Here is a 13,176-nt window from a genome sequence, read left to right as displayed (position 1 = left end):
TATTCTATAAGTGATACATCTGTCCTCACCCTATGGTTGGCCATGAAATTTTAGTACACATTGGTAGACATGCCTCTTCCTCTCACACTTGTTCATCACAGCAAACACAGTTGATAGAAGAAGAAATCAGCATTTAGTCATTAAAGGTCTTTGAAAATGCATAATCCCCACAAAGACCACTTTACAGGGTTGTTGTGAAGCTAAAACAGAGCACTGGGTTTTTTGAAGGAAGGATGGGATACAAATGTAGCATTTAAAAATAAACATGAATATATCTTAAAAATATGGACTACAAATAATTACAAGTTATTGATGAAAGTTTTAGCAGTTTACTTACTTTTATTCTTCCCAAGCTAGAGAATTTCTCCTTGTCTTCCACAACTGCCTTCAGCACTGGCTGGGACATTCTGTTTTTCTTCTTAAAGTTGGCAGCAGTGTCAAAGTCAACACCACTCACAACAGCTCGCCGATACGAAGTGGACCTTAAGCCACGTCTCAGCATCCCTGGACTATCCACATCACCTTCCGCGTCTCTATCTTCATCAGCTACCAAAGGTGCACTGAGGGTCTCCACCATACTGCGGACTTTAAGAACTCTTCTGTTGGGTTCCACATTCTGGCTGTTGACTTTGCTGGTTACTTTTATTTCAGAAGCTAAACTCTTCGGGATGATTTGTTGCTTCCCCACTTTTAACGCAGCAGCACTATTCGTACTGAGAACCACGGGTGGTGTCTCTGTGAGCTCATTCTGATCCGACAGCACTCTCTGGAGAGGCTGCTGCGCTGAGGGAGCAGACAGAGAAACAGATGCCTTCTCTGGGTCTTGAGGAAGCTGGCTGGTATGCAATGCTAAGGCGGCGGTTGTGTTGTTATTTGGCGAATGCACGATTTCCGTAGGCGACAATCCAAGGCTTGATGTAAAAACAATTTGTTCCTTCTCAGGACTTAGTGCTGCTTGATTAGAGTTCCTCCCTGGGTGAACCGCTTCATTGCCTGGTGAATTTATAGGACCACTAGCTTTAAAGTTTATAGAATTACTTGAAACCATTTTCAGGATTTGAGACGATCGGTCAGAAAGCTTAGGGGAGAGAGTCTTATGCTCTGGAAACTGAACCTTTCCATTTGGCACAGAACCAAGGCTGCAGCTGAAAAGCAATGAGCTCTTTTGAATGGATTTGCTGTCCGGAGAAGTAATTATTGTTTCAGCAGGTTGAGTTAAAGTGAACGTATCCCTGTCTTCCACAGGGAAATCTGTGAAGAGGACCCCAGTAGAGCTCTGGTAGGATTGGGGCCTGGGTTTGCTCTTTGTATGCAAGTGGGCTGACCTCCTTCTCCACAATGGCACCACGTTATTGTTAGAAAAATCCACTTCATTTGGCCCATCCATAACCAAACGGAAGGGTCAGCCCACTATTGAGACAGGAACGTAATCCATCCTTTTTAACAAGAAAATAGGAGCAAATGAGACTTCAGTCATTCAGTAACAACTCACAGTCTGAAATGCAATTTATCCTACTTTGAAAGGTGTCTCTTTGTCCAGTTAGAAGAACTACCTGCTACCTGTGCAGTAACAGATAAAGAACTATGAACTTTTAAAAGGTGTGTGTGTGATATCTAGGGGTGGGTGGGTGTTTCTTATTCTCCAGGCACATACCATTATAGCAGAGGAGTGAAAATTGTGTTTAAGTGGAGGAACTACTGACTTACAGAACTAAAAGGCCTGCCAAGAATAAGTTAATATAATTGGTTATTGCCATGGTGGTCTCAGAAAAAGAAACAAAACAGGTAAAGTGATACTTTTTGTTGGACCAACGTCTGTTGGCATAAGAGAATGCAATGTCGCACACAACTCTTTATAAATCAAGCAGGTGAAGAATTCCTTGCATTTCCTACCAGAAATGTGCTACCACAAAAGGATGTTCTGAGGTTTTGAAAGTATGCAGAGCTTGGTGGGGTTACAGCAGCCATGCTGAAGTGACTTCACCATGGCCCTGTCACCCAGTCCTTCAGTGTACCTTTGTGGAATATGTATCCACACATGGAGAAATCCAGAGTAGGGCACGTGGTGAAACAAGGAAAAGCTACTTAGGTCTCTCAACAGCAATATCATCAACCCATATTTCAGTGCACTTCCAGGTTTGAGTGAATTTAGCTCACGATTTCAGGCAAGTTCAGAGTGAAAACATCAGGAACCAAGGAAGAGAGGGATCGCTTAAAAGCAGCCTCTAAAAAGCCATTTTAGGTGGGAGCAAAGGTTTGCCTGCACCCAATGCAATTTTATTTATTTATTTCAGCAGGAGATTACTGTGCCATAAAGAACTACTTTCAAAACTCCAGTTCATTTCAAAAATGACTTTCCCTGCTGTAGGGGAGGGTGCTGTTCAATTAACCAAAGTCTAAAATCCCCTTGAATACACAGAACTTACTTGTGTTGTCCACTGGACCCTGGCCTTAACTTTTGGTCAGAAGCTCCCCACCCTGATAAGAATAAAACAAGCCTAGCAACATTTATTGTGGCGTGAGCTTTCAGAGACAAGATCCTACCAAAGCATCGGTTCAAGGAAGCACATGAAGACTGCAATCAACACACTTACTAGCTAGTAAGCCCCACCAAACACAGTAGGACTCACTTCTGAGTAAGCACACACGACTGAGCAATAAAAGGTTTAGCTTTTTCAAGGTGTCATTAGATTCTTTGTCATCTCTGATGCAACAGACTAAGTGGTTACTTTTCCGGAAGTTATTCCTCAAAGATGAACCCCTAGGATGCACCAAAGCACAATGTGTTGGGTTTTTTTTTTTAGTAAAGCCATTGTCCTTTATCTCCTTTAGTAAAGGACCACTTTACACTTAAAGCTGGTTTACGGTTTACTGTTACCTGCTCGAAGCCGTCGAGATTTAAACAGGTTGCATCTTTTTTTTAAAAAAAATCTTGCCTGCATTTCCTCTTTTCCCCACTGGGCTTGCTAATTCCATGCGTTACCCTTCAATCAATGCATGCAGAACCCAACAGCGACGCTCTCACCTTTCCCTTCACCAGCATTCCCCGCTTTGCTCCCCCCCCCCCCTACGGTCGATCCTGCAAAGGTTGTTCTGGAGCAAGGGAGGCAGTCCCTCTCCTCAACTCCATTAGGAACTCGCGGCAGGGGTGGGGAGAGTTGGAAAGAATCACGCTCTTAGTTTACACACCAATCTAACCCTCGCTTCGGGGTTTGCTTCAGCGGCAGGAACTGCTGCGGAAACTTCTGCCAGACCAAGAGTGCCGGCCCGCTCCAGCAAGCCCGGGACCCTTAAGCGCCCCCGAGACCCCTTCCCGCCAATAGCCCTGACCCAGAAGCCTCCGCTCGTTCCTCCTTTTCTCCAGTGAAGCTCAGACTCTCACCTCATTTCAGAGCTCGCTTGGGGCAGGCAAGGCGCCGGCTCCTTCCAAGAGATTTGCTGAAGCGTCCCCACCTGCGAGGCTCCACGCGCCTCCCTCCAAGAATCGGGCCTACTGAAGAGTTCACTCAACGCGCCACGCTGGTGGCATCCAACTTTCCACCTGGCGGGACGCGCTTCTCGCGATGCACCTCCAAGCGCAAACTTGACCTAGCCTTACCGCTTGGTACTCAGCGCCGCTCAGGGCAACGGCGGTCTCCCTTGCCCGCCTAGCAGCACCGCCTTTCCAAAGTCAAGCGCCTCCCCCGTGGTCCGGCGGAGCGGGAAAAGGAGAGGCTGCCTCCCTGTGGGTGCCTGGCCGGATCGCGCCGTGGTTGCCTGGGCTGCGCTTGTCGCAGGGCACGGTTCTGGGTGGAGCCTCCAGGAATCTGTTTCCATCTGATCTGAAGTTAACTACGGTATTAAACAAACAATGCTGGAGAAGGAGATATGAGTGATAACTGTGAAAAATATTTGGGGTGGGGTGGAGAGGAACTTCAGAGTTGGCAACCCTATTTGAGTTGAATGCAAGGGCTCAGTCTTTCAGTCTTTTTTAACATATGGAATAACGACTACCCGGCACGTGTGAAAACGCCATTTCTGCCTTCAGTCTCTGACTGTGTACAGGATCACTGCCTTAAGACACTTCCAGGTCTGAAGGCCTCATTGCTGTCACTGTGACTCAAGTAATCTCAAGCCCCTTTATACATACATACGCCGCCCCAAAAATACATTGCTGGGTGGTTTGCAACATAAATTAACCACTTGCTTTTGCCCCGTGCTTAAATTGGGGGTGCGGTGGATGGTGATGTAGGGAATGAAGCAGCTGCAACTGGAATTTGAAAAAGGGATTTGTGTGAAGCCATGACTGTCTAATCCTGTGTGGTTCTATAGGATTTGAAGCAAAGGTGCACTTAGGTGATTTTGGAGCCTGGACCTAAAGGCTTTTGGAACACACACACACGCTCCCTGTCCCCAAAGGGCTCACAATCTAAAAAGCAACATCAGATAGACACCTGCAACAGTACTTACTGTGCTGGGGGTGGATAGGGCCAGTTACTTTCCCCCTGCTAAATAAAGAGAATCACCACATTAAAAGGTGCCTCTTTGCCAAGTTAGCAGGGGACTGTTATGTTATTTTAGTTAATTTTGAGGGCTTTTGCTGGAAAGCATTTTGCAAGTTGTTATTCGGTAATGCATAATATGATTTCAGTTGCATGGATGTGTCGAAAATTTATATAAGTTTACGAAGTGTTGTACATAGCAGAGAAATGAAAAATAATGGTTCCCATCCAAAGATCAAATTCTTTTTTTAAAAGAAAAGAGGGAGGAGACATCAGACAAATGAGAGACAGTGTGGTTAGAAAGTAGGCCTAAGACCAGGGAAACCCAAGTCGAGCCATGAAACGCACTGGGTGACCCCAGTCACTTCTCTCTCAGCCTAACTTACCTCACAGGGTTGTTGTGAGAATAGACATAACCATGTACACTGCCCTGGGCTCCTTGGAAGAAGAGCAGGCTATAAAGATAAATAATAAATAAGCAAATAAATAAATAAATAAATACCAGCAGTAGCCACTGGAAAAGATTTTATGACCGTTGCTCTTCTGCAGCTAAATATAAGATAAAGGTAAAGTGTGCCATCAAGTCGATTCCAACTCCTGGCGCCCACAGAGCCCTGAGGTTTTCTTTGGTAGAATACAGGAGGAGTTTACCATTGCCTCCTCCCATGCAGTAAGAGATTATGCCTTTCAACACCTTCTTATATCACTGCTGCCTGATATAGGTGTTTCCTGTAGTCTGGGAAACCTACCAGTGGGGATTTGAACCGGCAACCTTCTGCTTGTTAGTCAAGCATTTCTCCGTTGCACCACTTAAGATAACCACCATTTTTAAAGTGTCTCTTTGCCCAGTTGATCCAGCCCTCATGCTACCTTGACTGGTTCGTGGTGCTTTTTCAGACAGCAACTTTACTGCAACTTGACTTTGGGAGGGTGGGTGTGCGTTCACATATTGGTCAGATCTACCCGGAGGTCCATGCGATATTTCAGAGAGCACGTTACACACGATTCAGGGTTTTCCTGTCTATATTGGAACCTAGCCCGATTTATGTCTGGGGTAAAAAAAACACCTCTTTTTGCATCAGAGTATCCGTAATGCCCCCAAACTCAAAGAAAAGCCTTGTGGTAAACCTGCGGTAAAGCCTGCTGTCTGAAAAGCCTCCTGTTATTGTTTCTGCACTGAAAATGAAATTTGAGCGAGAGGCTGAGAAAAGGGTAGAATTATTTGGTAATCATAGCAATGGAAATAAACAGAAGCAATATTGGCAACCTTTATAAATTACATAAGCACAAAGGACTGTGGCTTTAAGGATGTCGCAACTTTTAGAAGTCCTTGGTACAAAGTGTAATTTTCAAGAAAAACACATTCTAGGTAGCATGTGCACTAATCAATCCTTCTGTTTCACACATGTTCTCCAAAAGCTCCGCTTCAAAGCCTCCCACGACAATTGCAGTCATTAGAGCACACTTAGGTTTATCAAACAGATTTTTGCCAGCTTTTTCTCTTATAAGGCTGCTATGCTTTTTTTTTTTTTTTGCAGCTGCATGACAGCCAGATATCCAGCAGAAGATGTTTCTTTAATCACTGCATTTCCATGATGGAAGAAAGCATCATGTACTGAATTTCTGTATGCCATAGTGCTGTTAAAGATACCATGAAGAAAGCTAGCAAAACGTGAGGTTACCAAGATTGATTGTTGGTTTATTTGTTTTTTTACAAACCTCTGTTCCAATGCATTTTTACAGCAACTTAATGTGCAGATATTATCAGATGATAACTGTTTCCATGCTGTAATTTTTGAAGATCAAACTTCTGTTAAAGACACAGGAGCCAAGGTCAAGCCAGGCCAATTTTTTCCTAGTCAATTGTTAACCCTTCCCAAAATGCTTGACTAGCCATCTGAAAAGCAGAGAAGATAGTTTGCAGGACTGGCTGAAACTGAAACCATATATTTCTTGGAGATGTGTTTTCTACCATCCATCTGTAAGGTTGCTGGGTGCAGATCCTGCAACAGCTCAGAAGAGATAATTCCACAATATGCAGTTCCTCCTATTTTGCAGAATCCCCCCTTCCCTCCCCCCAAAAAACTCGTTTAAAGAGACCTTTTAAAACATTATTTGATAAAAATTGGCAACTCTGAGTGAAAAGAGTATACTGAGTAATGTATACTGCAAGCTAAGCTAAAGTGTTCTGTCAAGTCGATTTTGGCTCCTGGTGCCCACAGAGCCCTGTGGTTTTCTTTGGTAGAATACAGGAGGGGTTTACCATTGCCTCCTCCCGCACAGTATGAAATGATGCCTTTCAGCATCTTCCTATATCACTGCTGCCTGATACAGTACCTGCAAGGATTCGAACTGGCAACCTTCTGCTTGTTAGTCAAGCATTTCCCTGCTGTACCACTTAAGGTGACCAATGTATACTGCATACATATACAAATAGATTGTGTGTTTGAACTGATGATATGGGCTATATAAATGGGTGGGGCTCTTTTGCAATAGGGTGGGAGGAAGGGATATGTGAGTATGGTGGAGAGTTTCCATTTTTCTCACCATTATGCTCCATGAACCTTCTCTCACTGTAAGTAAAAGGTAGTGGTCAAGAACATTATAATTACAGACTTTAAGCCTAAGTACAGGAAAAGGAAATGGCTGCAATTATTCATATAGGTTTAAAGCCAGTCTTTTCCCTAAGGGCCAGTAGCATGACATTTCCTGTTCACACTTAATCTCCCAACATCACTCTAAAATCTTAGGAACATAGGAAACTGCCATATACTGAGTTAGACCATTGGTCTATCTAGCTCAGTATTGTCTTCACAGACTGGCAGTGGCTTCTCCAAGGTTGCAGCCAGGAATCTCTCTCAGCCCTATCTTGGAGAAGCCAGAGAGGGAACTTGAAACCTTCTGCTCTTCCCAGAATGATTCCATCCCCTGGCATGAGGGGAATATTTTACACTGCTCACATGTGGTCTCCCATTCAAATGCAACCAGGGCAGACCCTGCTTAACTAAGGGAGCAAGTCTTGCTTGCTACCACAAGACCAGCTCTTGATTATTAAAGGTTTAGCGGTAGACAGCTGAGGCTGAGAAACAGAGATGTGTGACTAGAACAACTAGTTTGGGGGAGCAAAGGAGTGGTGAAGAACCTTACTGAGGAGCAAGGAGTTTGCTATACACTGAGGTCATTCACACAATCAAAAACTCTGTTCTACCCAGGTTTGGTATCTGTGTGTGCTCCCAGTTTTAGGTTACAAAGTTAGAGGAACACTTGGGTAGAAGTGATTGTGCGGAATTAAGGTAGAAGAAAAACCTGGGTAGCTTTTCCTCCCACCTTGCTTGCACACAATCACTTCTACTCAGGTTTCCCTCTAAACTTGCTTCCACACAATGAAAAATTGGGAAGCACACACAGCTTCCAGGCCTAGGTAGAACATAATTTTTGATTATGTGAATGACCTCATCAAATACTTATAGAGATAAGGTAGTTACTGTTAGTTTATTTATCTTATTAATGAAGCTGAATATGTCTATTGTGACAAGAAGTAAATCTCTACAACTTTATTCAGATCAAGAGACTTTGACAACTTTTCCCCCCATTATCCACAATAGCAGAGTTCCTTAACCAGTAATTTGTCATTAATGCAAGCTATAGGACCATAACATACTATGATTGTATTGTCTGACATTTTGCTGTAAAATTCCAGTCTGGTGCTTGGGGGTGAAAGAAATATTTTGTGGGGAGCACCCACTACTCCTTCCTACCCAGGGAAGTCTTTCCTGAATAGAGACCAGTCCACAATTCACTGGTACTTCTATGAATGATATGGACATTGGTTTTTCTCCAGCTGCTCAGTGGAGAATACATGCAGCCTAATCCTAGGTATGTTTACTCAGAAGCAAATCCCTCTGAGTTCAATGAGACTTATCCCCAGCTAAATGTGTATAGGTTAGATTCCAGCCTTGCTCTATTATGACTACTATGAATATTCAGATACCCCTTTTCACCAGAAGTTCTCAAAGAGGTTTGGATGGATGGATAAGAAAGGTGGTTGCCTGTCCCAAAAGGGCTCACAAGCTAAAAAGGAGCAAGATAGACACCGGTGACAGCCACTGGAAGGATGCTATGCTGGGGTTGGACTAGTTATTGTGGTACAGTAGACAGATCTGTATCCTGGGATGCTGCTGCTCATAAACACTTTTAGTTTACGAGCAGTCATTCCACTCTGGCTGCAGTAGAGGGAGAGAGAGAGGTGAGGCAGCAGGGCTCATTCCTTGCTGGGCTGTGGCCAGCTGGCATTTGGCTTTTCCATTCCCAGGACTCTCTCTAGAAGCAGCCATTCCTCCTGGCTGCAGCAGAGGGAGAGGTGAGACAATCAGTTTGTAATATTAAGTAGCAAGAAAGAGTGATAAGTAAGCAGAGAATTCCCTTCTATCAAGAGGAAGGACCAACATGCACTTTTATTTTATTTTATTTTTTATTTTCAACCAAAAAAAAGTTCTCAAAGTAGTTTATCGGGGGTGAGGGATAAGATGCTCCAACATCAGCTGCTAGACATCCAAAAGGCTTAGTCTAACCGTGTTATAAACACCATTGGTACTCTGAGAGATCCTCAGCTCTTCCTCAGTAGCGTGTTGAGTACCATCCAACCTGAGGGGCCCATCATCTGGCACTACCGTGACAATCATTCTATCTTGTCTATACTGTTGCCCAGTAGAGGTGCCTGCTTGCTTTAGCTGAGCAGCTGGGATGACCTTCACAGCTTGAGTGACCCTACTGGGAGTATACCTCCTGGTGTACTTTGCTCACCCCTCCCAGAAACACGCCCCTCCCCTCGCCATGATGAGGCAGCATAGCATGACTTGGGGGGGGGGGGCTGTATGCCTTAAGATACCCTTTTTACCTGAATCCAATATTAATTTCCCCCCAAGGGAAATCAGTGAAAGGTGTGTGCCTTAAATTAAGAATCCTCTTCCTTTCGAGTAAATACAAGTATAATCTGTATTTTTTAATGGGGGTTGTCTTGTATTCAGAGTCATCTATTCAGTTAAATACAGTCAGGTTTCAGGAAAGTCACTTAGGTGCATAAGGAGACATATGTGAGCTCATAGGAACATAGGAAGCTGCCTTCTACCGAGTCAGACCATTGGTCCATCTAGCTCAATATTGTCTACACAGATTGGCAGCAGTTTCTCAAAGGTTGCAGGCAGGAGTCTCTCCCAGCCTTATCTTGGAGATGCCTGGAAGGGAACTTGAAACCTCCTGCATGCAAGCAGGCAGATGCTCTTCCCAGAGCAGCCCCATCCCCCAAGGGGGATATCTTACAGTGCTTACAAACAGTCTCCCATTCAAATGTAAATCAGGGTGGACGCTGCTTTGCAAAGGACAATTCATGCTTGGGACCACAAGACCAGTTTCTTTCTGTGTGTCTCTGTATGATACACATTTGAAAAAATTTATTGTATACACACTTTACACCAAAATGGACATTGAGCAGCTCGGGAGCGATTGATCTGAAGTAGTTCTCCAGGAGCTTTCCAGACAGCTCACTTTACCACGGGATTAAGAAGGGTGAAGTACTGCGAGTTATGGATATTTTGAATTTACCCCCAAAACTGATGCAAACAGTTGATCTTTTTTTTTTACCCTGGTCATAAGAAAACCTTGAATTGTGCATGGAGTGCTCCCCGATAGCGCACAGGGACTTCGAATGAAAGCTGGACAATATGTGAATGCACACTTGCCCTTCCATGATTAAACAAAATAAAATCAGCATCTGGGAACGCTCCAGGCAGCTGGGCTTGCTTCTCTCTTCCTTCCCTTCCAGCCGATAACTGCAAATCACAACGTGATGGCGGGGTAGCGAGGCCATTTTTAATCTTTCTTTCTGAATGTTCAGAAAGTTGCTTTTACTTCCTCTCCCACTAATTTCTTTACAGGTTCTTCTCCCACAGAATCACCTCTTTTGCTCCCCTCTTGTCATGCAGCAACATTTTCTGGGAATGCAGGGGTATTGATGTTAAAATCCCTTCATCTGCCCCCTCCTGATTTACACATTCAGATGAACCCCTAGAAGAAATACAATGTGTGAAGAGGCCCAGCATTCCAGTGTGAGTAAAAATAAATCCAGCATCCCTGCCACTGGAATAAAGGTATCGGGTCTCTTTTAAACTCTGGAGCAGTAGAAATTTAACATACTTATTTGCATTTGAGATGTAATTCCAATCCTGAATTTTCGTACCAGTACATTCTTTTGAAATGTGTTGTGCATGCCTTCTGCTTATTGCTGTTAATCTTGGCTTGCGCATTCAAGTTTCCTGCCACTTAAATTCATTCTGAACTATTTAGGTCATCTGCTCCTGAAACTGAGCTTAAAGGGAAGAGTTGAAGGGGGTGGGGTACAGTCATCTAGTATGATAAATGCCAGCTTCCCTGTACCTAGGCAAAGGGTGCTTGGATTTCATTGCCTGTGAGAAGAAATTAGCTTGATTTTGCTGTGAATCTGATCTTGAAAATGTGCACAAATCAAAACCTTTGATGTGGGGACCTGGGACCACAGCCAACACTTCCTTCAGTGTACAGTAGTAATACGATATCAAGCTTTCTCTGGGAAGTGAAAAATGTGATGCCTAGAAACCAATTAGAACTATTTTTTCCTAGAAATTTCAGATCCTTTACACAGCCTTTAAAATAGGATGGATTGGATTTGTATTGCCTCTGCATCACCCACTCTGAGCTTATTGTCTCAAGTTTGTGCCGCTTTGACACAAGCATTCAATGACTGAATATGTAGTAGAGTCGTTTGAAAATGTAGGCACCTATTTGAGTTTAACCCGCTTTTAACCCCTTCAGCCCAAAATGAAACACATTCTGGAGGGCAGGGAAGAGATAGCAAGATTGAATCAAAGCAATCCAGGCCGAACCCTTCGGCCCACACCCATCCCATAAACTACTTACCAGGACCAGCAGAGACAAAGAGAAAAAGCTCTTGACTCTCTTCAATCCCTGCCATGGGAGAGCTAGCAGCTGCATTTTGTGGCTTCACTTTAAAAGGAAGACCCAGGAAACTGTAGGCACCATTGCTACAGCCTGAGAAAAGACTACAAATCCCAGGAGCACCTGTGCTTTTTCCTGGGACTCCATGAGAAAAGGTTAAAAGGTATCCTTTTTAAAGGTAGCTTGTAGAATGCAGCTGCTGGTTCTTTCATGGTGGGAAGTGAAGAAAAAAAAGATGACTGTGGGGAGACACGATAGAGGTCTATACAATCATGCATGGTGTGGAGAAAGTGGATAGAGAGAAATGCTTCTCCCTCTCACATAACACTAGAACCAAGAGTCATCCCATGAAAATGATTGCCAGGAAATTTAGGACCAACAAATGGAAATACTTTTTCACACAACTCATAATCCATTTGTGGAATTCTCTGCCACAAGATATGGTGACAGCCAACAACCTGGATGGCTTTAAGAGGGGTTTGGATAACTTCATGGAGGAGAGGTCTATCAACGGCTACTAGTCTGAGAGCTATAGGCCACCTCCAGCCTCAAAGGCAGGATGCCTCTGGATACCAGTTGCAGGAGAGTAACAGTAGCAGAGAGGACATGCCCTCAACTCCTGCCTGTGGCTTCCAGTGGCATCTGGTGGGCCACTGTGTGAAACAGGACTAGATGGGCCTTGGGTCTGATCCATCAGGGCTGTTCTTATGTATATACTAGGCCTGTGTGAAGTGGACCTGCTTAATTGGGGGGGGTGGGCGCGCACTTTGGAGTTTCTGAAGGGTCGCTGATTTGTCTTGGTTCTCTTCAGTCCAGCTTTGAGGGGGCCCACTTCACTGAACGGAATCCTTTGGTGGCTCATACCACATCCCTTAAACTACTCAACAGGACTGGCAGAGGCAAGGAGACAGAGCTCTTGTCTTTCTTAACTAAAAAGCTCCAGGTGTTGTAGCCTTGCCTCATAAGGAAGGTGCTCTAGGCCCCTGATCATCTTGGTTGCCCTCTTCTGCACCTTTCCCAGTTCCACAATGTCCTTCTTTAGATGTGGTGACCAGAATTGTACGCAGTATTCCAAGTGTGGCCTCAGCATCGTTTTGTATAAGGGCATTAGAATATTAGCACTTTTATTTTCAGTCCCCTTCCTAATGATCCCGAGCATGGAATTGGCCTTTTTCACAGCTGCCGCACATCGAATCAACACTTTCAAATGAGCTGTCCACCTGCAGCTTTTTTTAATATGTAAAATGTTATTACCTTGAGGGATACCACTGAATTTTAAACTTAGGGCAGGGACCTTGTCCTTTTAAAAATATATATAAAAATTACATGCATTGACAGTGCTATATAAAGAAAGAAAGAGAAAAAGTATGATGATAACATTAATAAGGATATTGAGCCTAGGTTTTCTATTTATAAGATTCCCTCCCCCCAAAAAGAAAAGTGTTTACAACATTTCCTTGAGAGGTAGTTTCTTGTTTGCTAGCCACATTGCAATAGAATCCTCCAAAGCCAGACATTTACCAAAAGAAAATTGTATAAGATATTTGACTACATGCAGTTGGATCAGATGTCTCTGCCCAGAAGTAAGTTGCATGTTACATAGGAACATAGGAAGCTGCCATATACTGAGTCAGACCATTGGTCTATCTAGCTCAGTATTGTCTTCACAGACTGGCAGCAGCTTAGGAACAGAGGAAGCTGCCAT

At 44.0% G+C, this 13,176-nt stretch overlaps 1 protein-coding gene and 1 long non-coding RNA gene across 5 annotated transcripts in view; one reads left to right on the top strand and one right to left on the bottom strand.

Moving 5' to 3' along the window:
• ARHGEF26 (Rho guanine nucleotide exchange factor 26) overlaps nucleotides 1-3,521 on the bottom strand; it is a 126,382-nt gene extending 122,861 nt beyond the window's left edge. Inside the window, exons 1-2 of one of the 2 annotated variants that reach the window (XM_053308276.1) lie at nucleotides 3,383-3,521; nucleotides 338-1,436 (exon numbers count right to left, since the gene is read on the bottom strand). In XM_053308276.1, coding sequence (XP_053164251.1) covers nucleotides 338-1,387 — 1,050 coding nt within the window. In that variant the 5' untranslated portion in view covers nucleotides 1,388-1,436; nucleotides 3,383-3,521. Of the gene's footprint in view, nucleotides 1-337; nucleotides 1,437-3,189; nucleotides 3,322-3,382 lie in introns of those variants that run through there. The other variant, XM_053308277.1, reaches the window with a different exon arrangement.
• Nucleotides 3,522-3,652: 131 nt separating this feature from the next.
• Nucleotides 3,653-13,176, top strand: part of LOC128350267 (uncharacterized) — an 81,453-nt gene continuing 71,929 nt past the window's right edge. For all 3 annotated transcript variants that reach the window (XR_008319221.1, XR_008319222.1, XR_008319220.1), the window contains exons 1-2: nucleotides 3,653-3,836; nucleotides 6,020-6,153. This is a non-coding gene — a long non-coding RNA (uncharacterized LOC128350267). The remainder of the gene's footprint in view (nucleotides 3,837-6,019; nucleotides 6,154-13,176) is intronic.

The sequence above is a fragment of the Hemicordylus capensis genome, chromosome 3, assembly GCF_027244095.1.
Source record: "Hemicordylus capensis ecotype Gifberg chromosome 3, rHemCap1.1.pri, whole genome shotgun sequence".
NCBI lineage: Eukaryota > Metazoa > Chordata > Lepidosauria > Squamata > Cordylidae > Hemicordylus > Hemicordylus capensis.
This window is presented reverse-complemented; position numbering and strand designations above follow the sequence as displayed.